Raw genomic sequence first — 27,435 nt, 5'->3', positions numbered from 1 at the left:
TTCCCTCGAATGTTTTTAAAAGCATTGGATTAGCAATTATTTGTATTTTAACTGTATTAAAATATGATAATATCTGAAACTATTAACATTATATATTTTTTTAAATAACACAAAGCATTGACATTGAAGTTTTTATTTTATTTCATAAAATTGGAATTCCAAGGCTAGAGTCCATATACTAGCAATAGGAAAATCAGACTGGTTGATACATTTAAACAGAGAAACCCTGAAAGAAACATAGAGTCATAAAGGACAAATATGGAGAACTTCAAAGACAGAAAATTGGGACATAAAAACAGGAAAGGAAATTTACATACACATTCACCCATACAACTACAATCATCACAAAGAATCAATAAATAGAAGATTGTGGATGAGCAGCCCTGAAAAGGGTTCAGCAAGCCCTTACAGCAGAGTTGTAGTCCTGCTTGACCACCTTCACCAGATCTCACCTCTGGCTCCAAAAAGCTGTAGCACGTAGATGGCTTAAACGAGGTTGAAGGTAACCAACACATCTCTAGCCCATTAGTAAGTAAGGGGATGTCTACCCTAAGCATGTGAAGACTTGCTCTGGTAGAATGGGCAGGTGAGAACAATTTGTTCCAATGGCTATGAAGGCAGCTGAAGCAGGCACTGGAGAGTACTTACAGCTTGGTCAGCCTCCAAAGACTCCAAAGTCATCTACCACATCCTGGGCCACCACCAGTCATCCTGACTTTTGTCTTGCCATTGGATGTTGATGATTCTGAAAGAGAGAGTGACACTGACACTTTTGTGCAACTCTGCCTCACTTAAATTCAATTGACCCAAGAGTCAAGGCATCACCCAGTGATGTCATTGGTCCTCTTCAAAATGAAACACAAACAACAACAAATAGAAGATCCCTCTGTGGACTCATGAACTATAAAAATCATGCACTAAGTTGATGTTTTTCAAAATACTTTACATATGTGATTCCATTTTATTCACACAATTCCCAAGAAGCGTAGAGAGCTGAGTGAATTCCCATACTGTTAATCATCATGTGATCATAAAATTAGCCCTAAAAATGTGCTCAGAGACCAAGTCCAATCTCTTCTTTTTTTTTCAGGATGGTGAGGGTTAAGTGATTTGCCCAGGGTCACACAGCTTGTAAGTGTCAAGTGTCTGAGGACAGATTCAAATGCAGGCCCTCCTGAATGTAGGGGCCGGTGTTTTATCCACTGCACCACCTACCTGCCCCAAGTCCAATCTCTTCTATGCCTTTCTGTGACCCAAGTGAGGAAACAGAGAAGGAATTTAACTGGATTGCCCAGTGTCTGACAATAACTTAAGTGAGACTTGAAAACCAGTCCTCCTGACTGCAAGTCCAGGGCCCTATCCATTATACCTCTCACAAAGGAGCCACAGAAAAAAGGAGCTATATGATTAATTGAAGAGCCCAGTCAACACCATGAAGACAGTTATTCCCTCTACATCAAAACATTAGATTGCAGTGCCCCCATGATATGGAAATTACAAATAAATTTTTTTGGCCCTCCCCTCATACCAGAGAAAATATTATATAATACTATGCATATATTCTATGCATTTCTGAATTTCTAAACTTTTTCTGTGTCATCTGCAGGCCTTTGTGTGGTCTGTGGCTTCCATAAAACTCCCCAGAAAATTCCATTTAATTTCTCATGTCAACTAAAAATATATCAAGACCACAATAGGAAAAGTTGCAATGTGGAAGAGATAACTGTATAGGAAGCTTTGGAAATCAAAGTAATCCCAAAAGTAAGCAGAGTTGGGAATGTTAATTGTCTTGAAGTGTGCTTAATATTCCCTCAAATAAAATCCTAATCCAAATGTTGCAATATGTTAGATTCTAGAATTTGAGTCTTATTCTTTTGGATTCTTATCCTAAAAATTTTCTTTAAAAAATGTAAGTATTTGGGGGGCAGCTAGGTGGCGCAGTGGATAAAGCACTGGCCTTGGATTCAGGAGGACCTGAGTTCAAATCCACCCTCAGACACTTGACACTTACTAGCTGTGTGACCCTGGGCAAGTCACTTGATCCTCATTGCCCCCCCCCAAAAAAAAGTAAATATTTCTAGAGAGGTTACCATAATACCATAATTCACACTTAGACACTGGTGGTGGGAATCAGGGAGCATAATATGGTGGAAAGATCTCCAGAGTTCAGAAGATCTGGGTTTGAGATTAAGCTCTGATACTTAGGTAAGTCATCTTATCTCTCTAATCTTGGTTTCTTCATCCATAAGAAGAAGGTATTGATTTAAATGGTCTCTAATGTGCCTTGCGTGATCTCATAAAAAAAATAAATGCTTTCATATAGCAATGTGATTTTAAAATATTATTTCATTTTATCCTGACAGCAAACATAGGAGGTAGGTGTTATTCTCCCCATTTTACAAATAAGAAAACTGGGGGCAGCTAGGGGGTGCAGTGGATAAAGCACTGGCCTTGGATTCAGGAGGACCTGAGTTCAAATCCAGCCTCAGACACTTGACACTAGCTGTGTGACCATGGGCAAGTCACTTAACCCTCATTGTCCCGCCAAAAAAAAAAAAAGAGAGAGAGAGTGCTGTGTTGTGTCTTGTTAAAGATACAAAGTATAGTTATAATACAGTGCCAACTCCTATGGAATTTAGAGACTAATGGAGCATATACACAAATAAAAAAGAGTTTAAAGATTTCTCTAAAGTCATTTGACCTAATCCAAGCCTGAATAGAAATCTGTTCAACAAAGAATAATTTAGCCTTCACTTTAATATCTTAGATTATTAAGAATTTATTACCTCCAGTGGCAATCCATTCCATTTTTTATCCATTTTATCCACCATTTATTGTCTAATTTTAATAAGTTTTGTCTTAGTACCATATATGAAGATTGCTGAAGGTGGAAGAAAAATATTTAAGTAAGGAAAATTCATCAAATCAGCTTGAGAAGAAACTTTTTGGTAATTACCAAAAGGAAAGTGGCTAGCTGGGAAGTGGTTTCACCCTTTGCAGATTATTCCTAAAAGGATGAAGTAATCAGGGCCTATAATCCAGAGTTATGAGTTGCTCTGGTCACATGGATTTCCCCACTCATAGACCACCCTGCTAGTTTTCTACTGGTATATGCCCACCCTCTGCCATGGACATTACACGCTTTGGTGGGAAAGTGTGATCAAAGTTTATGGTAGGTTAAAATGTTTTGATTATCTCTGTGTTTTTTCCTCCTGTTCAGTAACTGTGTTTTATTATTCCTGTTTGCCTTCTGTTGAATAATTTTTATAATCATTATTAATCTTACCTAATTTCATGAATGTTTTATATTTTTAATTTTTTTAATTTTTTTTTTTTAGTGAGGCAATTGGGGTTAAGTGACTTGCCCAGGGTCACACAGCTAGTAAGTGTTAAGTGTCTGAGGCCGGATTTGAACTCAGGTACTCCTGACTCCAGGGCCGGTGCTCTATCCACTGTGCCACTTAGCCGCCCCTTTTTTTTAATTAAAAAAAAAATTTTTTTCGGGGCAATGAGGGTTAAGTGACTTGCCCAGGGTCACACAGCTAATAAGTGTCAAGTGTCTGAGGCTGGTGTTGAACTCAGGTCCTCCTGAATCCAGGGCGGGTGCTTTATCCACGACGCTACCTAGCTGCCCCAAACATAAGGTTCTTTTGGGGGGGGGGTCAATGAGGGTTAAGTGATTTGCCCAGGGTCACACAGCTAGTAAGTGTCAAGTGTCTGAGGCTGGATTTGAACTCAGGTCCTCCTAAATCCAAAGCCAGTGCTTTATCCATTGTGCCACCTAGCTGCCCCATGTTTTATATTTTTAAACTATTGATATTTTGGTTATTGATTTTGTGTAAATATAAACACAATGGTGGGTACTCAGGAATTACATTCATGGGTAAAAGGGGTGTATCACACAGGAACACACACACACACACACACACACACACACACACACACACTTGCACTAGAATTACTCCTAGGACCCTGAGGGAAAGTTTATGAATTGTAGCTGTGTGGTTGTGAGCATTGCTGGTCCCTCTCTAGGAAAAACCCCAGACCTCATGGTGTGAGGGCAAGTAGGGTGTATGAGCTAACCTGGAGAGCAAGAAGAATGTGACATCATCTCCATATGTAGGTGCTGCATCAGACACCACACTCATGAATAATACTTCCCATGAAAGAGCACAATTCCACATTCAGGCTACACATATATGAAGCAAAAATTTCCCACTCCATTAATCACTACTATCTCTGTATTCCTTGCTTAAATAAAACAGGTATGATTTCTACCAGAAGGAAAGAGTCAGAGAGAGCATTCAAGGTATAAGTAATAGATAAAACAAAGTGATGGAATCAGGGGAAAAAAAAGATCTATATTGGCAATGTTGGATAGTCCAATGTGATTGGATTATATTTTAAGTTTTTACAAAATATGGAAAAGTAGAGTAACATTGGATTGTGAGGCACTTTGAAAAAATCCATTATGTCTGACTTTTACTTAACAGTGAATGTGGAACCACTAAATCACTTTAAACAGAGAAGTGACATTAATATAGCTAAGGTATGAATGAAGATAGCAAGCTTCAGTGTTATTGAACACAGTTTGGAGGAGAAAGAGCAAGGACATGGAAACCATATATTTTTCAGACCCCCCCCCCCAAAATCATGAAGAATGTCTACTGAAGTATACAAAAGTTGTGATTTTCATCAATGGGAGAAGCAGCTACAATGTGGAAATCACAGCTATTTGAAGTATTTTGGGTCTAAATAAGTATTCACATCTTTGCATTTTATTTAGTTTACTGACCCATAAAAAATCAAAATGAAATAGAGTGGTAGGTGATAGCTTGGTGAAATGACAAGGCTTACACTGGAATATTCATCAACATTGGTAATGTTCCTAATGAAACCTCCATTAACTTTATGAACTGTGAAATCCTCATGTTCTCAAATCATTGAGGGAGCTATTAACAATAAAGTGTTCCGGGACAGCTAGGTGACACAGTGGATAGAGCACCGGCCCTGGAGTCAGGAAAGAGTACCTGAGTTCAAACCCGGCCTCAGACACTCAACACTTACTAGCTGTGTGACCCTGGGCAAGTCACTTAACCCCAATTGCCTCACTTAAAAAAAAAAAAAAAAAAAGAACAATAAAGTGTTCCAGGGCAGCTAGATGGCACAGTGCATAGAGAACCGGCCCTGGATTCAGGAGGACCTGAGTTCAAATCCAACCTGAGACACTTAACACTTACTAGCTGTGTGACCCTGGGCAAGTCACTTAACTGTCATTGCCCCCGCAAAAAACACCCCCCCCAAAAAATTAAGTGTTCCTCAGGATAAATTATGCTAATGTAGAAGATGAGATATAGGTGGTAAAGAGCTTGGACAAATGTTGTATTAGATACAACATTCATTGCTTCCTATTGTCAATGATTCACAATGTTTGAACTATGTCTTTGATTTCTCTCTGTTTAGTATCAAGTGATAATTTTTCACGATCTATGAAGTTTTCTTTAAAAATCTTCACATCAGGGGGTGGCTAGGTGGCGCAGTGGATAAAGCACCAGCCCTGGATTCAGGAGTTCCTGAGTTCAAATCCGGCCTCAGACACTTGACACTTACTGGCTGTGTGACCTTGGGCAAGTCACTTAACCCCCATTGCCCCGCAAAAAAAAAAAAAAATCCTCACATCATCTCTATAAGTAAGGAGACAAAAATTATGTCAGAACCATTAGAGCCAGAAAGGGATAACACCATTTAACTGGTCATCAGGAAACTTGGTACTGTCTCCATTATTAACTAGCTATATGACCTAATTTGGTAATTCATTTAATTTCCATGAGCTTCAATATTTTTCAGTTATAAAATAAGGTAGTTGTACTTTATAATTTTGAGTTCTAACATAGCAAAAGAGGTAGTTATTAGTAAGGGAATACTTCTCAATTATAATCTTCTCCAAAACCCACTACTTCAAGTAGGATAGTTTCAATGTTTTATTCTCCTGTAGTCATGATATTGTCTTCTTTGTCTATAAGAGGACTGTCTGTCACTGTATGGAGATTACCACTGATTGAGAATGGTTATATATAGAGAGAAAATAAGAAATATTATTTAACACAGCTCATAATTGACTTTTGGAACTCAATTGAAGAAGTGGTCCTGGCTAAAAATAAAATTAGCATCAAAAGAAGTTTAGATACATTCACAATCAAGACATATAAATGGGTTATAAATTGGATATCTTTAGATGTTTCAAAGATATCCCCAACTTTTTTAGGATGGTATGATGAAGCTCAAATTATGACTGTTTTACTTATTTTAAAATTTTCTTTATGGATTCATGTTGAAAATGCCATCCACATCCAAAAGAATTTATGGAGCCTGAATGTAGATAGAAGCATACTATTTTCACTTTCTTTATTTTTTGTGGGGTTTTTTTTCCCTTTCATGAACTGTAATTTTTTGCAATGTTTCTTCTCCCACAACATGACCAATGTGGAAATAAGTTTTACATGATTCCACATATTTAACATAGCAAATCATTTACCATCTTCAGATGTGGATGAGAAAGAAATAAGAGAAAATTTGGAATTCAAAATTTTAATTAAAATTAATGTCAGGGCAGTGAGGTTACGCAGTTGATAGAGCACGGGCCCTGGATTCAGGAGGACCTGAGTTCAAATCTGACCTCAGAAACTTGACACTTACTAGTTGGGTGACGCTGGGCAAATCACTTAATCCCAACTGCCTCACGAAAAAAAAATAAATAAATAGATAAAATAAAACAAATGTTAAAAGTTGTCTTTACATGTAATTGGAAAAAATAAAATGCTATTTAAAAATTTCTTTATGAACTTTACAAATATATACAAAAAAGAAAAAATAAAATTATATATGAAACCATGGGTCTCTATTACATATAGTTTTGAGGGGTTTTTTTGGTTTGGGTTTTGGTTTTGGGTTTTGGGTTTTTTGTGGGGCAATGAGGGTTAAGTGACTTGCCCAGGGTCACACAGTAAGTGTCAAGTGTCTGAGGCCAGATTTGAACTCAACTCCTCCTGAATTCAGTGCTGGTGCTCTATCCACTGTGCCACCTAGCTGCCCCCAGCTTGCAAGATTCTTAAAGAATATTTTTAGTCCTGAGAATAGTATAGGAATACTTGCATTAATAATTCAAGACTCTAGGTCCCAAGAGTCAATTGACTACTGAAGAAAGGAAATAATTAAATATGATTTACACTCTCTGGCTTTTAGATGAAGTGAGGGAAGTCAAGTTCTTTCCCATGACTCTTCCAGATATACATTATACTTTTTAGTCCTGTAGCAAACACTCCAGTGGCTCCAGATGATCTCTTCATCTCTTGCTATTCCTGTCTCTAACTACTGGTTGCCCAGGATATTATATGTTCTCACATTCAAATAACTTCTCAACCCAGACCCTTGGGAGTCAGGAGGCCTGCTTTTTCCAACTGTAACGGATGGCCTCATAACACATAAGGGACTCAGAACATGTCAGAGTGCGGGGGGGGGAGGGGGGGGTCCTAGTTTAATTTCTTCTTTTTGTATCCTCACAGTAGAAATGCAAAAAAATGTGTGGGCAGTGACCTACTCTTTGGTGACCCCAAAGAGACTAACTTTGTAAAATGAACAGGCTTATAAAATAGGAGAAAAGGGTGAGTTGGGTAAGACCAAGATCCTATAGTTTTGCTTTATTTATACACCATAGATTCCTCCAAGTAGAAGAAATGATCCCTTATTGAGAACACCAATGATGAAGATATCACTTCTGCAAAAGACTTAAGAAAGTTGTTCTAAGGACTGAAATTCTATGGAACTGTAAGCTTAGAGGCAACTGACTCCATGGTTGAACAGTGGACAAACCACTCGATAAGTACTGTATCCAAATCATCAAAGACCACAACTTGGTGAGTACCATCTATTTCACACACACACACACACACACACACACACACACACACACACACACACACACACACACACACAAACCTAGCCTGTTTTCTTAGTATTTAATATTGCTTACATGGAAGCAGAGACCTGGCTCATATATATGATTTTATCAGTGTAGGAAACTCCTGTTGAGAAAACTTCCTTTACCTGTGTTTCCCTTCATAGGGGGTACTGAAAACTGAAAAAAGAAAACCTGCTTAGAGTACCATGGTCAGGAAATGGAACTCAAAGCCAGATGTTCTTGGTTCTAAGACCAGATCTCTATCTACCATGTCAATATACCACCTCCCTGGCTTACAATTTTTTCTATGTATCTCTTCATTCTCCCCTCTGATTTTTCTTTCCTTTCAGAAGCTCTGAACCCCATTTGCCTGCCTCTTATTTTTCAATTACTTCAGTCATGTCCAACTCTTCATGATCCCATTGGGGGTTTTCTTAGCAGACATAGTGGAATGGTTTGCCATTTCCCTCTCCAGTTCATTTTACAGAAAAAGAAAGTGAGGCAAACAGGGTGAAGTGACTTGCCAAGTGTCACACAGCCAATAAGTGTCTGAGGCTGGATTTGAACTCAAAAATTAGTGCTTCTGACTCCAGGCCCAGGACTCGCCACTGCATCACCTAACTGCCCCAGTCTGTCTCTATCAAGCCCCAAAATTCCTATACCCTGTTGTAGAGGTCTGGGTTAAAACTGCCTGTAAAATGCAAAAGTAATCTAGTGAGTATTGGAATTTGAAAAGCCCTAGATGCCCTCCTAAGTCCCAAAATATCCAGGGCCAATTCTGGCAGTCTGAATCTCCCCACACTGATGGGTGGTATAATGGAATATTGTATATGAATTGGGAGTTATACGTGTAGGGAGGTGGGGAAGTGGAAAGACTAGAAAAGATAGATGGGGCCAATTTATGAAACATTTTAAAAGCCAAGCAGAGAAGTTTATATTTTATGCTCTGCATCACCAACTACCTCTGGGACATTTCAAACTGTATGTCCTGAAGATATCTAAAATTCAAAACATATCCAAAACAGAACTCATTAACAACCACACCCCAATTTTCCCTTCTAAAGAACTTCCTAATTTATGTTGCAAGTAATGCTGTGGGGGTTTTTTCCTCTTACCCAAGCTCACAAATTCAGTGTCATCCTCAGTTTCCTCACTCTCACTCATACAGCTCCTATCATTTCTACCTCAACACATCTTTCTCATATATCTTCTTGTATCCATTCAGAAAGCTACCACCCTCTGTCAGGACCTTGTATCTCTCATTTGAACTATTGTAATGACCTTATAAATAGTTTCCCCACATTAAGTATTTCCCCAATTCCAATTCATTCTCCACTCAGGTGCAGAAGTGATTTTCCTAAAGCACAAGTCTGATTATATCTCTCCTATAATAAATAAATTATACTTAAAAATAATTTATAATTTAGTTTATAATCTAGTTTATGATAAATTCTAATTTATAATAATAAATAAATTCTATTATCTCTAGTACAAAATAAACTCTGACATTTAAAGTCTTTCATGACCTGGTCTTAACCTCTGTTTTTAGCCTTATTGCAAATTATACCCCTTTCACATTCTACATACAAACTACTTTTCTGTCTGTTCCTAATAAATGGAACTTCACCTCCTGTTTCAATGGCCTTCCCCTGGCTATCCCCCATGCCTGGAGTTCATTCTAGTTTTGTCTCTACTTCTAAGAATTATTAGTTTCCTTTACGATATTTTTTTTTTGTGAGGCAAGGAAGGTTAAGTGACTTGCCCAGGGTCACACAGCTAGAAAGAGTCAAGTGTCTGAAGTCACATTTGAACTCAGATCCTCCTGTCTCTGGGCCAGTGCTTTATCCACTAGTTTCCTTTAAGATTAAGCCATTCTTTTCTAGTTATTTGTGCCTTGCCTTCCCCATTTCCCACCCCATCAACAAATCATCTTGTTTCTATTTTGTATATATCTCTTCATCTACCTCTTATCTCCTCTATTATAAGCTCCTTTAGGTCAGAGACAGGCCTCTTTTCTTTGTATTTGTACCCCCAAGGACCTACCACAGTATTTGACGGATAGTAGGTACTTAATAAATGCTCATTGACTGATTGAGATCAAGGAACATAGTTTTGATTCACAATTCTGATATTTCTTGACTTTCTTTGGGCAAATTTTTATATGAGTCTCTGTTTCCTCATCTGTAAAATGGGCAAAATGATATATAATAATGTAAGCATTGACCTTAATTATTATAAATTATATTCTAATATTTAAAATAATCATGTAAGCATTGGCTATCTCATAAAGTTATGATAAAAAAGTACTCATAAAGAAAAAAACACTGGATAAATGTGAGCTACTCATATCTACTAGTTTAGTGGGAATTCTCATGCAGAATATTGAAAAGTGACTGAGGAACTTCCAAGCCAAGATGCTATTTCCAGTGACTAAAGTCACCAGATAATAGCCATCATTCATCCATGTCACTTTTGGCTCACTTACTGACTCTCCTGAATATACTAAAGTACAGATCATTTCCACAAAGTATTTAATTGTTCTTTTCTAATTCACCTCAGATTTTGGTGATCTATCTTTGCCCTGAAATCGCATAACCTTTAGTCTCTACTATTCATTTGGTATTTATTAAATTCATGTAGCTATTAAGCCACCTACACTCTACTTTGATGTACCTCTCAAATATAAGCCTATTATACTTAGGAACACTTCGACCATCACCTTTTCAGCCCTCTGTTGCCAAATAGAACTACCTGCCATTTTCATTACACCTAAATTGCTTCATACATATCAGGACCAATCCAGAATGTAGCCCCCAGATAAAACTGGATTTCACAGGGATGAAAAAGAAAAAAAAAAATAGTAACGCCCAAGGCCACTCCTCCATCACCTATCCTTAACCCCAAACATTAACACTGACTCCCCTGATTCAAGAACTAATCTATTTGCCAGCAACCCTGCCAAAGTTCCTTCTCATTATGCCTCACATCACAGAGCCCCTATTCCTCCTCCTACAATATAATATTCAAAGTAGGAAAAATGTGGTTTCCTCTGAAACACAAATAAGTCACACTTTGGTCCATTTTAGAGAAAGAGCCATCACCATTAATACTTATGGACAACTTTCTTTTTCCATATACAGGCCAAGGGAAAAAAATAAGGGGAAGTTACCTTCACTGGGACACATTCTTTTCCCTTTCCCCAATCCATTTGAACCATAAGGATTGAAGGAGCTCCCATTTCCACATCCTGACTGATAAAATAAGTTAGGGCAGTAGGAATCTTAGATTTCAGTACAGCAGGCATAGATTCAGTTTTCTCTGGAGTCTTAGGAATTTCAAGCACATTTGAATAGGAATATTAATGACTATATCTGGGGTTTTGTAGCATATATAGTGTCATAAGTACTATATAATACTTTAAGTATAATCATGGGTTCAATAGGCATTTATGGGCTGTCCTGTATTCCTGTTATGAAAAAAAACACCATTCAAAAGGACTTCAGGGCTTCTGAAATATAACCTGTTGGTAAGTTTGGAATGGTTATAACGAATATAGCATTTGTTGGACATCTCTTCATGTGTCTTATATTCCCTAGTGCCATGAATCTGAGTAGCAGTATATGTCTAGACTGTTTGTGTTTCTTCATAGCCCCTATCAGAATGCTTGCAAATAGTACATCTTTAATAACAATTATTTTATTATTGCACTGTTAATGTTATTAATAATGATAGCATTGATGAACTTACATATGTATAATAACAATATCTGACTTTATATAGTGTTTAAGGTTTACAAAGTATATTAAATATATTACCTCATTTGAGACACATGACAAATTTATTAGGTAGTTTAATAGGTATTATTATCTGATTTTAAAGATGAGGAAATTGGGAAATAATATGAAATTGTTGTTCTGATGCAGCTAAAAATAAAACCTGAACTTTGTATAACAGTTTGATGCTTACAAGGCACTTTACATTATTTCATTTGACTCAGACAGTATTACGATACTGTAAGGACTATGGATATATCTCCATTTTGCAGATGAGAAACAAGGATCAGAATGGTTGGATGATTTATCCATAGTCAACTGATTTATAAATGTCAGTGATGGAATTCAAATTCATGCCTCTGGAAGCAAAGCAAGGAGTATTTCAACTCCAGTAACATGAACAATAAGCAGGAGACTGTCAGCGTCGCGGGGTCAATGCCATTGACAGAGGTTAAGGATCAGAGATGATTAATCATTGACACATCAGCACCACATTACGTGTGATAACTATGTGCACTTTATTATCCAGGATAGCTCAGTATTTATAGCAGAAAACCACAAAGAAATCCCATAGAGTCTCTGCAAGAATAATTCTAAGAGAATAAGAGTAGTTTTTCAACCTTTCAGCCTTGACCTGGCGGAACCTGTTCTAGGCTTAGGCAGAGCAAAGTTTGTATAGCTGAGTCTTCAGACCCCCTGGGAGGCCAGCCAAGCATTGTCTCTGGAATTCAGGCCTCAGTGCTGCCTCAGTGACCATGGCCCAAGCCTGGGGAGGGGGAACTCAGTCAGAGGAGAAACAGAGAGCCTCCTGGGTTGACCAACAGGAGACTATGGAGTATGAGTGAAAGTACAATTAGAATTGGAAATGGTGGCCAGGGATATAGTATCTTCAGGAGAAAAACAAATCCCAGTGAGTTTCAGAATATGTAAAGATTGAGAGTAAAAGGTTTAGGACAAAATTAAGGGATTTTTAAAACTATAGGACAAGCATTCCATAGAGCAGAGTGTAAAAAGCCCATGGATCTAGAGCAGGACAAGGAGGAAGGACGTGGTTGAAAGTAATGGGAGTAAGGGAGCAGTCAGAGGACACAGATCTGTCCATTGGCAACTGGAGTAATAGAATCAGAATGGAATGGTGAGAGTATGAGGGTGTGGGAACATGATAATCAATCACAAATGAGTCCAAGACAAGTTAAGAATCTATTTGGAAAAAAAATAATCTATTAAATATTATGTGCGAGACACAGTGCTGTTAAATATTTTTGATGACTAGCCTAATTTTGGGGGCTGAAGCTGACTGGAGGACTAAACTGGGGACTTTTGACTATTTGGCTATCTGACTGCGTTTAATTTAATATGGGCCGTTTGTACAGTTCCACCACACTGCTCCCAAACTGATAGACTAAAGATTAAGAAGCCTCTAACTAAATAATCAAAGCAGAGTTTATTTATGAGATACTATTTCAAATTAGGAATACAGGGAAATAAAGTGTACAACCTGACTGCTTTCCTGCACTTCGAACTTCTTGAATACAATAAGGGCCTTAGCCGCCTCAGGGCAAGTTACACTTTCCCTGGTTTGTATTAAGGCCCATAACCTTGTCAGCCCGGTCTCTCCTTTTCCGAACTGAACTCTCCTCCGTCCTTGTCCGGGCTCCCCTCTAGTCAGCCTCTCTCCTAGTCCTTCCTCGAGTCTCCTTCCTCTAGTCCATCTCCTCCATCCGTCTCTTTCCCTGCTCTAGTCAGCCGTTCTAGTCAGCCCCCCTCCTTAATCTTGTCTCTCTATCTAGTCTGTCCTCGCTCTTTCTTTTTCTAGTCCGTCTCCCTCCAGTCTCCTTCCTCGTCCCCTATCTAACTCCCAAGTCTATATATACACCTTTTCTTCTCTCCACTCAAATCTCGGGGCTTCCTTCACCCCCATAGACCAAGCTAATCCGCCAGCCAGAGCTGCAGCTGGTGGGGGGGGGGGGGGGCGGTGCTCTCAAGCCTTATGCCTCAGCACAGGCCATCCGGGATCCTTCAGATAGCTCCGCTCAGGTCGGAGGGAGCTGGGGGCTTCTTTTTTTTTTTTTTCCCCCTAGCTGCCTGACCTGGCGTCTTGTATAGCCCATGGGGCTTTTTACGCTCAGCTGAAGCTGAGGAGGAGGGAGAGAGACCCTGAGGGCCTAAGGCTTTCTAATCTCAGCCTAAAGGTAGGGTCCCCAAATCAAAATAAATTTCCACAGTGCTAAACTCTGTATTAGTAATTGTTGGGGGGAGAGTATAGGGGAAAGGTCATTTGAGATAAAAAGGTGATTAGACTGAGTCAAAATCCAACTTTATGGCAGTATGTAATTTTGTGTCTGAGGTTCAGTGAGATCTGCTTCACAGTAAACAAAAACAGGGGGAGGTAGGGCCTGGGAGCATGTGATCAGTGGCAGTTTTGCCAGGACCAGCTAAAGAAACTGGGATAGGAGAGGTAGAATGTGATGTGAGCATGCCTTCCAAAGCATTGGAGTAGGCCTTAGGAGGAAAACAAAGGCCAGGGGGCTAGTGCCTGAGATATGGAAGATATAATTTAAATAACTGGCCCAAGATCATTCAGTTAGAAAATAACAAATGTGTTATTTGAACCCAGTTCCTCCTGACTCAAAGCCCAGATTTCTGCTGAATATTCATGTTTCCTTCTTTAATGCCAATCAATCAATCAGCAAGTATATATTAAATGTGCCAAACACTGCCCTAGTTACCATGAATACAAAGACAAAAAAGTCTCTGCCTTCTGGAAGCTTATATGCTATCTAAGAGACAACGTGCACATGTAAAATTAGAGACAAAATAAATAGCAAGTGATTTGGAAGAGGGAGACACTAAGAAATCAGGGGGATCGGGAGAGATCTCAAGTGGGAGGTAGTAGTTCAGCTGAGCTTGAAGGTAGCTGGTCATTCTAAAAGGCTGAGAAAGGAATGCATTCCAGGCACAGGGGACAGACACACAGAGGGTGGAAATGGAATATTATATGTGAAATGTCTGTTATTATTAAAGATACATCATGGCATAGTGACACATTCAGTAAGTCAGTAATGCCTAGGTTTATATCTTGCATCAGACACCTATTTGCTATGTGACCTGGGAAAACTCACATGGTGGTTACATATATTATCCTACAAATAAGATAGTGTATGTAAAGAACTTTGCATACCTTTTAAGCAAAATATAAATTTGAACAATACTATACTCTTCCCTGTCAAAAAGAGGATGTTTCAGGTCAGAACATGTTTCATTTTGGATGGTTTGCATTAATTTTATAATAAAAACAACAACAAAAAGAAAGGAAGGAAGGGAATTTCAGTTGGAGGTAATGATATGGATTGGAGGAAAGAAGTGGAATGTGTGGCACTTCATTGGGGAATAATGAGTAATCTACTTTGATGGTAGCATCAGCATGAGATTTGACTGGAATCAAGTATAGACATTAGATTGTGGAAATCTATTTTTACATTCTCCATAATAACCCATTGTACATCTGAATAATTGAAAAATGTTCACATAGAAGTGTTTTTTGTCAAAACGTCTGCATTGGGGGAAAAACATCTGCATTGGACTATATGAAACCACAGTCATAAGAGTTTTAGAAATGGGAGAAACCTAAGTAATTCTTCAAAATTGGGAAATCCATGAGAAACAAGGAATAAGGCAACCTGTGTCATGTTCATTTCTGTCTTTTCCAGAGGGTCAGGAGCCATGAACATATCAGAAGGCAACAGAGTGACTGAGTTCATCCTCCTAAGCTTTCCCTGCCCCAGGGAGATACAAATCCTCCTCTTTGGGCTGTTCTCTCTGACTTATGTGCTGACCCTGATAGGGAATGGGTCCATCATCTGTGCAGTGAAGTTGGATCACCAGCTCCACATCCCCATGTACATCCTTCTGGCCAACTTCTCCTTCTTGGAAATCTGCTACATCAACACCACAGTTCCTAACATGTTGGCCAACTTCCTCTCTGAGACCAAGACCATCTCCTTCACAGCCTGCTTTGTCCAGTTCTACTTCTTCTTTTCCACAGGTGCTACTGAGACTTTCTTCCTATCCCTCATGGCTTTTGATAGGTACCTGGCCATTTGTCAGCCTCTACACTACCCCACAATCATGACAGGACATTTTTGCATCAAATTGGTATTCCTCTGCTGGGTGAGTGGCTTCCTCTACTTTCCAGTCCCCATTTGCTTCATGACTCAATTACCTTTCTGTGGTCCAAATGTCATTGATCACTTTGTCTGTGACCCAGGACCCCTGTTGGCTCTGTCTTGTGCCCCTACCCCAGGGATTGATCTTTCCTATTCTATCTTAAACTGTCTCCTCATCTTTGTCACCTTCCCTTCCATCCTTGGATCCTACACCTTAGTATTCAGAGCTGTCTTGAAAGTTCCTTCAGCAGCTGGCCGGAAGAAGGCCTTCTCCACATGTGGTTCTCACCTGATTGTGGTCTCTCTATTCTATGGGACACTCATGGTCATGTACATCAGTCCCAACTCTGGAAATGCAGCTGGTTCACAGAAAATTTTCACTTTATTTTACTCAGTAGTGACCCCACTGGTGAATCCCCTGATCTATAGCCTGCGTAACAAGGAAATGAAGACTGCTCTAAGAAAAGTCCAGATGAGAATAAGAACCATCTATAGAAGATGAGGGAGCTTTAGTGGATTCCCCTAGAATCTTTATCTGATCCCTTTCCCTGTCCCAATCAGGTGCTGCCATTCATTCACACACAGCTGTGAACTCAGGACTTAATACTCCATAGGATCAGTCTCTGCCCCATTGGGTTAGAATAGTATAGTGAATAAATGGATAGTGATTAGTAAACTAGACTTGGAGTAAGAAAGATCTGAATTTAGATCCTACCTCTAAAACTTCCTAGCTATATGACACTTATAAAGTATTTTAACTTTTCTAGGTCTCAGTTTCTTCACCTGTAAAAATGAGTGACATGCTTGAAGACCTCTAACTTCCCTTCCAATTCAAAATCAATTATCCTAAGTCAAGCCAGGATGGCTCAAAATTAGATTCACATCACTGTACTCTGCCTATTGTCTCTTTATTCTTAGCTGTCTCTCTGACTATATTTACCTATCCTGACTTCTGATGTCTCATTGTAGTTTAGGTGCTTTTCAGTCACGCATGACTCTTCATGACCTCTTTTTTGGGGTTTTCTTTGCAAAGAAAAAAAAGAGTGATTTGCCATTTCCTTCTCCAGTTCATTTCATAGATGAGGACATTGAGGCAAGCAGGGTTAAGTGACTTATCCAGAGTCACATAGCTAGTATGGGTCTGAGGCCAGATTTGAACTCAGAAAGAGGCATCTTCCTGATTCCAGGCCCAGAACTCTATCCACTGCACCACCCAGATGCCCCAGTAGTTATCTCATAACTACCTATACCTTAACTGGTTCCTAGCCTTCCTCAATTGCTACCACCCCACTTCCCAACTACTCCTGATGTCCTTTTTTAGATCAAGTACACCGAAACACTGGAGATGCATTACAGACCAAGATCCAATCATTCTCTACCTATTATCCCCTTCCTCTCAGTGTTTAATGTTGGCAGATTCCCAAAGGGTCATATCAAGAATACTTAAGTATTGTGCATTGTGGCTCTATGCGCTAGCTTCAGAGTAAGGTCTACGTGTGAAAAGATGTTGGCACACTGCCAGTGTAAAAAGTCATGCTTCTGCCATTCCATAGTTCTCAGCACTGCTGTCTCGGTTATGTTAGTCATACTTGACACATGGTCTGAATCTCACTAACATTAAGTTATAATTAATAAGATTCATTGGTATAAAGGTATTGTGGCATAGTGGATGGAGAATTGGTCTTGAAACTAGGAAAACCTGGGTTCAAGTTCTGCTTCTGATACACACTGTCTGCAAGACCCTGGGTAAGTCATTTAATCTCCCAGTAATTTAGAAAATTCTCTATGGCTATAGGTGGCAACAAAGGTGTCAACCTGCAACTGCAGAGAGTTTCTCACCCAAAAGTTCTCTATTCCAAAGAAATCACAGGTCTAGGCTCTAGGCCTATCTTGGATAAGCTTCCAGATCATGTATAGTGTCTAGAATTAATCAGAATCCAAAAGGCCACATTTTTTATTTTTTCTCATTTATTTAGAATTTTATTTTTCCCCAAATTACATGTAAAAAACAATTTTAATGTTGATTTTTAAAATTTTGTGTCCCAAATTATCTTCCTCTCTCCCTCCCCACCCCCGCTTAAAAACATAAGCAATTCAATATGTTATATTTGTATAATCATGCAAAACATTTCCATGTTAGGTTGTGAAAAAAACAGACAAAAAAACAAGAAAAAGGAACTAAAAAAAATATGCTTTAATCTGCATTCAAACACCATCAGTTCTTTCTCTGGAGATGGATCGAATTTTTCATAAATTCTTCAGAATTGTCTTAGATCATTATATTACTGAAAATATTTAAGTCATTCCCAGCTGATCATCCTACAATATTGCTGTTACTTTGTGTAAAGTACATTTCACTTTGTATCAGCTCATGTAAGTCTTTACAGGTTTTCCAGATAGCATGCTGCTCATCATTTCTTATCATACAATATTGTACCATCACAATCTCATCCCACAATTTATTCAGCCATTCCCTAATTGATGAGCATCTTCTCAATTTCTAATTGAACTTTTTGATTTTTATCTCTTCTTGGATACCAAACTAGAAGTGGTATTACTAGGTCAAAGAGTATGCATGGTTTTATAGCCCTTTGCCCATAGTTCCAAATTGTTCCACAGAATGTTTGAATCAGTTAACAACTTCACCAAGAGTGCATTAATGTCTCATTTTTCCCATATCCCCTACAATATTTGTCATTTTCCTCTGATGTCCTATTATCCAATCCAATAGGTATGAGGTAGTACCCCAGAATTGTTTTGACCTGCATCTCTCCAATCAATAGTGAGTTAGAGCATTTTTCATATGGCTATAGGTAGCTTTATTTCCTTTGAAAACTTCGTATCTTTTAATCATCTATCAATTGGTGAATGGCTATTATTTTAACAAATTTGACTCAGTTTTCTATGTGTTTGAGAAATGGAGACAAAGGGCCCCATTCTTGTTTCTTCTCTGGCATACATATACATACATATATATATGCATATGTAAAATCAAACAATAATCCAATTTTTGCCCTTCCACCTTCTCCCCATGAGAAATGAATAAAAATAAAACCCTTAATATAAATATGCACATTCAAGCAAAACTAATTCCTACATTAGTCATAATTTAAAAAGTAGATATTTCATTTACCCTCCATCCATCACCCCTTTGTCAGGAGGTAAGTAGCATGCTCCATTACTGGTCCTCTGAAATTCTGGATGCTCATTGCATTGATAAGAGTCTTTAAGTCTTTCAAATTTATTTATTGTTACCATGTTTTATTATTTTTAAAAAGAATGGTACAGGGGAAAGAGCATTGACTATAGAATCAAAGGGCTTGAATTCAAATTCTGCCTCTAATCCTCCTACTTTGAGTAAGTCATTTAACCTTGTTGGGCTTCAGGTTGCTCCTCTGTTACATGAAGGGCTAAATGAAATTGTTCCTAGGATTTCTTCTAGCTCTAGATCTATGATACTTTTATCCCTTTGGTGGACTAGAAATTAATCCATTCAAACACTAAAGTATATTACTATGAATACCAATCAATAAAATATCAAATGTGTAATTAATGAATAGACTCAAATTACACACAACCTTAACTTCTGAGAGCCTGAGAGATGAGGTCTGACCTTACTGGGAAGCAGACTTGATAATCACATATAAAGTATGACTTTGGGGTGTAAAGGAAGTATCAGAAAGCAAACATTATGCAGATTATGTTCCAAATCCAAGTGAAAAAGGTCATGAAATCCCACCATTACAGATTTGGGGGGGATAGCTATCCACTGCAATTTTTGTTTTTTGAAGACATATAGAATTGGTAACACAGTTGGTAATATTCAATGAGACACTATGATTCAAGGAAATCTGTTTCTTTGCTTGGAAGTCTAAAATCACTATATAAGTGATGGGGAGGTAGAGAATTCCAGTTGAGGAGAGGACATGGGGAGGGCATTCAATTCAAAAGAGATAAAGTACACCAAAGATAAACTTCATCAAACCCAGAGTTTCTCAGAAGTCATCCAGAGTAAACCCTTCCTTTGTTTTGTCACTACTACTCAAGCCTGATATTAGAGGAATTGTGCAATCACACAGAACCAAGTCAGTACTTGTCTTTACCTACTCAATAAAACATATTGGCATCATCATCATATTATTAGAGGTCATGAGTATATGGACCATAATGATGGATATAAAACCAAACATAGACCAAGCATAGACACTACCTTCTAGGAGGCCCACTCGATAAAATAATGGCCAATATTTTCTCAGGGAAACCATACTCACAGCAAAACTTCTTCAATATATCCCTGTCTTTCATGCAGCTCATATAACTCGAGTGTGAAAATAGTTTGGAAAATAGGAAACCATCACAATAGAAGTCCTTAAATTGATAGTAATGACTGTTAAGGCTATTTACAAGCCTTCCTCAAGGCCATCACACCCTATAACCACAAAGAAACTATTCAGAATTTGGAACTCAAAAATTTTAAATGATTGTTAAAAATTGTTTTTTATGGCTAAGAATTGGAAATCAAAGGAATGCCCATCAATTGGGTAATGGCTAAATAAGCTGTAGTATATGATGGTAATGAAATATTATTGTGCTATAAGAATTGACAAGTGAGGCAGTTAGCTGGCACAGTGAATAAAGCACTGGCCCTGGATTCAGGAGGACCTGAGTTCAAATTAAGCCTCAGACATTTGACACTTGCTAACTGTGTGACTCTGGGCAAGTCACTTAACCCTCATTGCCCTGCAATAAAAAAATGACCAAAAAAAGACAATCAGAAATGACAAGCAGAATGATTTCAGAAAGGCCTGGAAAGACTTGTATGAATTGCTGTATAGTACAGTGAGCAGAACCAAAAGAAGAGAGTGCACAGAGACAGCAATATTGTTTCATGAAGAACTGTAAATGACAACTATTCGCAGCAATACACTGATCCAAGATAATCCCAAAGGACTAATGATGAGGCACACTATCCACCTCCAAAGAAAGAAATGATATTGAATGAACACAGACTGAAGCTTGCTATTTTTCACTTTCATTTTTTCTTTTATTCAAGTTTTCTTTTATAAAATGAATAATATGGTAATGTTTTACATAATTGCACATGTTTAACCCACATCTGATTGCTTAACGCCTCAGGGTGGCAGGCAGGGGTGAGGTAATGAGAGATAAAATTTGAAACTCGAAACCATAAATAAAAATTTTTATTATTAGAAAATAAAAAATAAAACATGCTTAATTGTTATATTTTATTGTGAATAAAAAATAAAACAACAACAAAAGAAACTACTTAGATGTATCAGTGTATCTATGATATTTTTGATCAAATGAGATATTTATAAAGCACTTAGCACAGTGCCTGGAGCATAGTAGATTATATATGTGTATATATATATATATATATATATATATATATATATATATATATATATATATATATATATAATGTGTGTGTATATACATGTATATATATATATGTATATGTATATATATATATATATATATATATATATATATATATATATATATATATGCTTGTTCCTTTTACTTTCCCCTGTTCTGTATCTAGTGATACAAATTAGCCCTGCCCTCTCATCTTGTGTGATTCTTATCCAAGTTCTCTGCAGGGGGTTCTACCCAATAATCTGGGAACCTTTCTCTAATTTTCCTTATATTGCATGAATACCAATTGAGCACATAGGTGCTTAGGTTTTGATCATACATCACTCTGATGGCATGTTTTATGTTACTACCTGATGGCATGTTTTATGTTACTACCTTTGTAATTTTTTTTTGTTTGGTAAAAGGTTGTATCTGACTTCCTTGAAGTGAACCTCAATGTTTATTCTTCAGAGGTCATGGTATTTCATGATTCACACCTATGTAGTACTGTCAGTCAAAAGGCATGTATTAAGCACTTAGAATGGACTATGCTAAGTGCTGAGAATATGAACACACACACACACACACAAAAAAAAACCCACCCCTGCTCTCAAGGAACTTATACTCTAATGGAGAGGCAACATGTAAATAAATAGGTATATACAAAATACATTCAGGGGTAGCTAGGTGGCACAGTGGATAAAGCACTGGCCCTGGAGTCAGGAGGACCTGAGTTCAAATCTGGCCTTAGACTCTTAACACTCACTTGCTGTGTGACCCTGGGCAAGTCACTTAACCCTCATTGCCCCACCAAAAAAAAAAAATACATTCAGGGTATATAGTGGGGAAGGCTCTAGCAGCTGAGGAGACCAGATGATAGATGCTTCCTACAGAAGATGGCATTTAAACTGAGTTTAAAAGGAAGCCAGAGATTCTGGCTTTAAGCAACAAGGTAAGGATTGAGAGCATTCCTAATATGGGACTGGGGGAGGGGGTCAGTCATTGCAAACACATGGAGATAGGAGGTAAAGAATCATGTGCAAAGAATGCCAATTAGGGTGATGATTTTTTTAAAAATGGACCTTTGTTCCCACTAGAAGCTTGAAATCATTAAAAGCACTACACAATTTCCCAAAAGTTTTCAAGCTTTCTCTCTTTGGTCATTCATTCTTTGATCTGGTCCATTATCCCATGTAATATCTGTCCCAGTTCTATGTCCTGATGAACCAACTCTACAGGATCATTCATCAAACCGAGTACCTTTGGCTACAGATCAGACATAAAAAAGGATATATACCATCAATGCTATCTGGTGTCTTCTCTTTCTTCATCTTACTTCTGCCATTAGATTACAAACATGTATGTATGTTTTCAGTGATTGAAAAAACAAAGGGGAACTAATAGCAGAAGGAGAAGTAAAAATATGGTCTACTGGAGGGTGTGAGCTCACAAACAACAGCTCAACTCATTTACCTAAGACGATGCTTAGCACCCAGTGAAAGAATATTTGACCTTCTCAATAATGATAATAATGTCATTACTTCTATTTTAACTCTTTTCTGTTATTGAATAACACTATATCATTCAATTTCAATAAAATTCATTTAGCATTTATTATTTACATTGTGGTGAACAATAGAAGCATACATGGTATTAATAGAAAGACAAGCTACAGATAAAACATAGTCCCTACTCCCATGTAGTTTGTTGACTAATAGTGGTACATAATATATACTAAAATAAATACATTTGTGATGGCATATTGTCAAAGTTGAAGGGATTGTAGAGGTCATTTACTCCAGCTCACATAGAAATAAACTCTACAACATGCTTGACAACAACCGTGAGGCAACCTATTCAACTTTTGTATATTTCTCATTGTAGTAAGTTTTTTTTCCCTTTAAATTAAAAAAAAACTTCCCAATAATTAGGGCTACCCCAAAATGAAGTGGGTTCTGGCCTGGAACCCATTGAATTTGCCAGTAGTGCTTCATCAGAGATCAATTCCTAGAAGGGATTCCTAGAGGGGAAATCCTGGTCAATTTAAAGAGTTGCCCAATGAACCTGATGAGATCAGAGAGTATAAACCTTTGTTTGGAGATATCTGAGGGGTACCTCCACATGGAAAATGTTGGCATGAACACACATCATATCTCAACACCTTTGAGGAGAAGATGCAGAGTCATTTTAAGTGACCAGAATTCTCCAATACTGTTAGCTTTCTGGGACTGACGAGAATGGACTTTTGTTCAAGGAACCATCCCTCTCTTGTGTCAATAAAAAAGGAACCAACCGATCAGTTTGGCTCTCTGTTGTTATGTCCTTTTTCCCATCCCCCATGCAGCAGATAGGCACATATGGAGCAAAATGACCAGTTTTATGAGAGGAAGGCAACAAAATCTATGCAGTTATAATCTCCTTTTTCCCAAGTACTGAAAATGGCTGCTGCCTTGGGGCAACATGACATTTATTCGCGCTTGCAGGTGAGCTGAGAAGAAAAAATCATAAGAATGATATTTCCTAGTCTGAAGGTTGACAGGAACATTGGCACTGATAGATTTTCTGCAAAGCAATGCAGAGGCAAACATGTACATGTCTATTAAAATCAAAATGGTAGATCATAGGCAGTTTCATGAATCCCAAATTACTGTGGGTGGATAAGAGTCTTATTTTGATTTCCTTACATAACATTATCACAGCATCTAGTCTTTTAGAAAGACAAGAGAGATTTCTTGAGCACCACTAGCTTTGCAGGTCACCTCATGGGTAACCCTAAATTTGAGAGTGCCCAAGAGTTTAGGGATCTGACATTTTAGAGGGGAAAACATTTCTTTATTCAGCATGCTTCTTGGAGAAAGAAAAATATTATTCACATTATTCATGTACAGTGATCTCATCCTAAAGATGCCTCCACCCAAAAATATTTCCTCTTAATTGTGAGTTCCTTCCTGGGACCACTATTTAAGAAGTGCCTAGATAATCTGTGCTCACTCCTCTGATGCTTCCACTCCTGGCTCTCTGGACTTTTCCATCATGCCAACACATGGGTACTTAGAAATGTGTTGTTTGGGGGCAGCTAGGTGGCATAGTGGATAAAGAATAGACCCTAGATTCAGTAGGACCTAAGTTCAAATCCGGCCTCAGACACTTGTGACTTACTAGCTGTGTGACCCTGGGCAAGTCACTTAACCCTCACTGCCCCCCAAAAAAGAAAGAAATGTGTTGTATATCACATTAGAAAGTAAGCTACTTTGGGTAGCTAGGTGGTGCAGTGGATAGAGCACTGGCCCTGGAGTCAGGAGGACCTGAATTCAAATCCAACCTCAGACACTTAACACTTCCTAGCTGTGTGACCCTGGGCAAGTCACTTAAAACCAATTGCCTCACACACACACACACACACACACACCAAGAAAAGTAAGCTACTTGATGGCAATCCCTTTTTGCATATATTTGTATTCTTGGGGCTTAGCAAGTACCTGATACATAATATACCCTTAATAATTGTTAAATCTATATATCCATTAGGAGAGCAAAGTCAATAATCCTAATCAGTGGGAGTTAGGGGAAAGAGTAATCCTTCCTTAAAGAAAAAAGTCATTTGAGGAATTCCTGCCAAAAAAAAAAGTAGAGGTGATCAGAATATTATACTTGCAAACACTCCAGAAAAGAGAAACACAATAAAGGTAAATAAATATAATGATGAAGAAACAGTGAAGTAGATAGAAAACCAAAGTTAGGAAGACATAAAAGTCAGGTAAAAATATAAGATCTTGGTTCCCTTCGGAGAATTGTACATAGCCACATGATTTTGAAACCCGAAGTAGTCAAAGAGTTTTATATCTAAGCAAGAGTGGGAGTAAAGAAGCAGTAAACAACCATAATTTATAAGATCTTTCCCTTTACCACTGCTGTGATTTGTGTGGACTATTCAGATCTGGGGGAGAGGGTTAGTGCTCTAGTAAAGCTAAGTGCTCAGACCTCATCTCCCGTCTCTGGTTCTTGCTTCAACAGTGTTTGGACGGAACAGACCCGGGGTTCCCCCAGCTCCCCTCACACTAGATCTTCGTCCTTCTGCAGCCCGCCAGCCCCTGGGACCACCCGACCCCCGCTTTCGAGACCATCCGCCTCCGGGACCATCCGCCCCTGGCCTCCAAGACTAAACAGCTCCGGGACCAACCGCCTCCTCCCGTTGCCGTTGGTGCCAGCAGCTCCACCTCTCAGATCGGCCAAAACTCCTCCGAGGCCGAGGCCTCGTTCAACCGCTTGGCCAACCTCTACCTTCAGGCCCCCTACTCCTACCTGTCCCTGAGTTTCTATTTCGACCGGGACGATGTCGCTCTGCCGAGGGTGTCGCATTTTTCCGTGACCTGGCGAAAGACAAACGCGAGGGCGCCGAGCGCCTTATGCGGCTCCAGAACCAACATGGGGGCTGGGTCCTCCTCCAGGCTATGCAGAAACCTGGTCAAGATGAGTGGGGCTGCAGCTTGGATGCCACGGAGGCTGCCCTGAGCCTGGAGAAGGGCCTAAACCAAGCCGTCCTAAAGCTGCACGCCCTGGGCTCCAGCCAAGGGGATCCACACCTCTGCGATTTCCTGGAAAGCCACTACCTGGGCGAAGAGGTGAGGCTGCTGAAGCGCCTGGGCGACCACCTGACCACCCTGCGCCACGTGCAGGCCGACCCCCAGCCCGGACTGGGAGAATACCTGTTGGAGTGGCTGAGCCTGAAGCACGACTAGGAGGAGTAGCCCCACGAGAAGGCCGACGGGACCCACAATAAAGAATAAAGCCGGCTCGCTGCTCAAAAAAAAAAAAAAAGAGCTAAGTGCTTTCCCTTTGGATGAGAACTTAAATCAGGAAGGTACTATAATCCTGAAATGCTATTTAGGTCCCTTGGACAGGAAGTTCAGCAGAAGGATAGGTTACTTGATTTTCTAACATTCCTGAGTACTTTACCTTTACAGAAGAGCCTCAACCCCATATTATCACCATAAATCTAAAGAATTATATGTCCCTAGGGTAAGTAACCCTTATTGGAGGGAAGGTTTCTTGACTTTAACAATCCTGAGAATTTTCTGTTATGGGATTTGGGGTGGGAGTACAGAAAAATCTAAAAGACTATAAAGGGGGCAGCTAGGTGGCTCAGTGGATAGAGCACCGGCCCTGGATTCAGGAGGACCTGAGTGTTCAAATACAGCCTCAGACACTTGACACTTAATAGCTGTGTAACCCTGGGCAAGTCTCTTAACCCTCATACCCTCATTGCCCTGAAAAAAAAAAAGACTATATAGATCTCTGAGAGGCAGAAACCCACTAGAGGATGTGTTCACTATTCATTTGCTCAGGTGCAAGTTTTCTGTGATTTATCTTCATTGTTATTTATATTTGTATTGTTAGTTACATTTGTATTCATTGTTATTGTTTCTGTTGTTTTCTGGCCAAATAAAGCCTGTCTTTTCTTTAAAAAAAAAAAAGATGAAGTAATGATACCAATTTTCTCATGTTTATAAACTATTGCTTGAAATAAAATATTGAATTGAAGAGGAAAATAATGAGGAACATAGAGACCCCAAAATAGGATAACCTATATTTGTGAATGATCAGTGAAGATGACAAAGGCAGGGAGTGTGACTGGAACTCATGACTTGGAACATAGAGTCATTCACTGCATAATGCTGCTTCCATCCAACATTATTTCTTTGATGACCTGACATTTCTAAAAGTTAGACAAAGCAAAAAGAAGAAGAAGAAGAAGAAGAAGAAGAAGAAGAAGAAGAAGAAGAATTGTTTAAGAAAGATAATGTCAAAAAAAATTTAAAAATAAATAAATAAATAAAAAAAGAAAGATAATGTCAGCAATGTGGAAAAGGGACAGAGGAGGGAGTTCAGATTTGATACTCCAGAAGATCTACTCTATTCAGGGATGTGGAAGAAGGCAAACTTCTTGTAAAAGGATGCCATATTCTCCACCTCCACTAGTCATTCACAGGATCTGGCTACAGCCCAGGCTACCCATCAGACTCTTGCTCCCTGCCCCCACCAGCCAGCCCAGAGTCAGTGGAAGAATAAACAAAGCTCATCATATCCTTTTCCTCTTCTACTATACCCATCCTTACCTAACCACTGGTCCTTAACTATCTAGCCTACAGAAACAATTTAG

The 27,435-nt window shown here is 38.8% G+C and overlaps 1 protein-coding gene and 1 pseudogene across 1 annotated transcript; both read left to right on the top strand.

Moving 5' to 3' along the window:
• The first annotated feature begins 15,429 nt into the window (after positions 1 to 15,429).
• LOC122742717 (olfactory receptor 11H6-like) lies at positions 15,430 to 16,398 on the top strand. Its single transcript, XM_043987158.1, has one exon. The coding sequence runs from the start codon at positions 15,454 to 15,456 to the stop codon at positions 16,396 to 16,398; it is 945 nt and encodes a 314-aa protein (XP_043843093.1). The 5' UTR covers positions 15,430 to 15,453.
• Positions 16,399 to 23,713: 7,315 nt separating this feature from the next.
• Positions 23,714 to 26,014, top strand: LOC122738509 (annotated as a pseudogene).
• Positions 26,015 to 27,435: the final 1,421 nt, after the last annotated feature.

The sequence above is a fragment of the Dromiciops gliroides genome, chromosome 2, assembly GCF_019393635.1.
Source record: "Dromiciops gliroides isolate mDroGli1 chromosome 2, mDroGli1.pri, whole genome shotgun sequence".
Taxonomy (NCBI): Eukaryota; Metazoa; Chordata; class Mammalia; order Microbiotheria; family Microbiotheriidae; genus Dromiciops; species Dromiciops gliroides.
Note: the sequence above shows the minus strand (reverse complement) of the source record. Positions and strands in the feature narration are given on the sequence as shown.

What these genes read in the sequence shown, in the direction of transcription:
- LOC122742717 (XM_043987158.1), top strand. Translation starts at nt 15,454, where the DNA reads ATGAACATATCAGAAGGCAACAGAGTGACTGAGTTCATCCTCCTAAGC.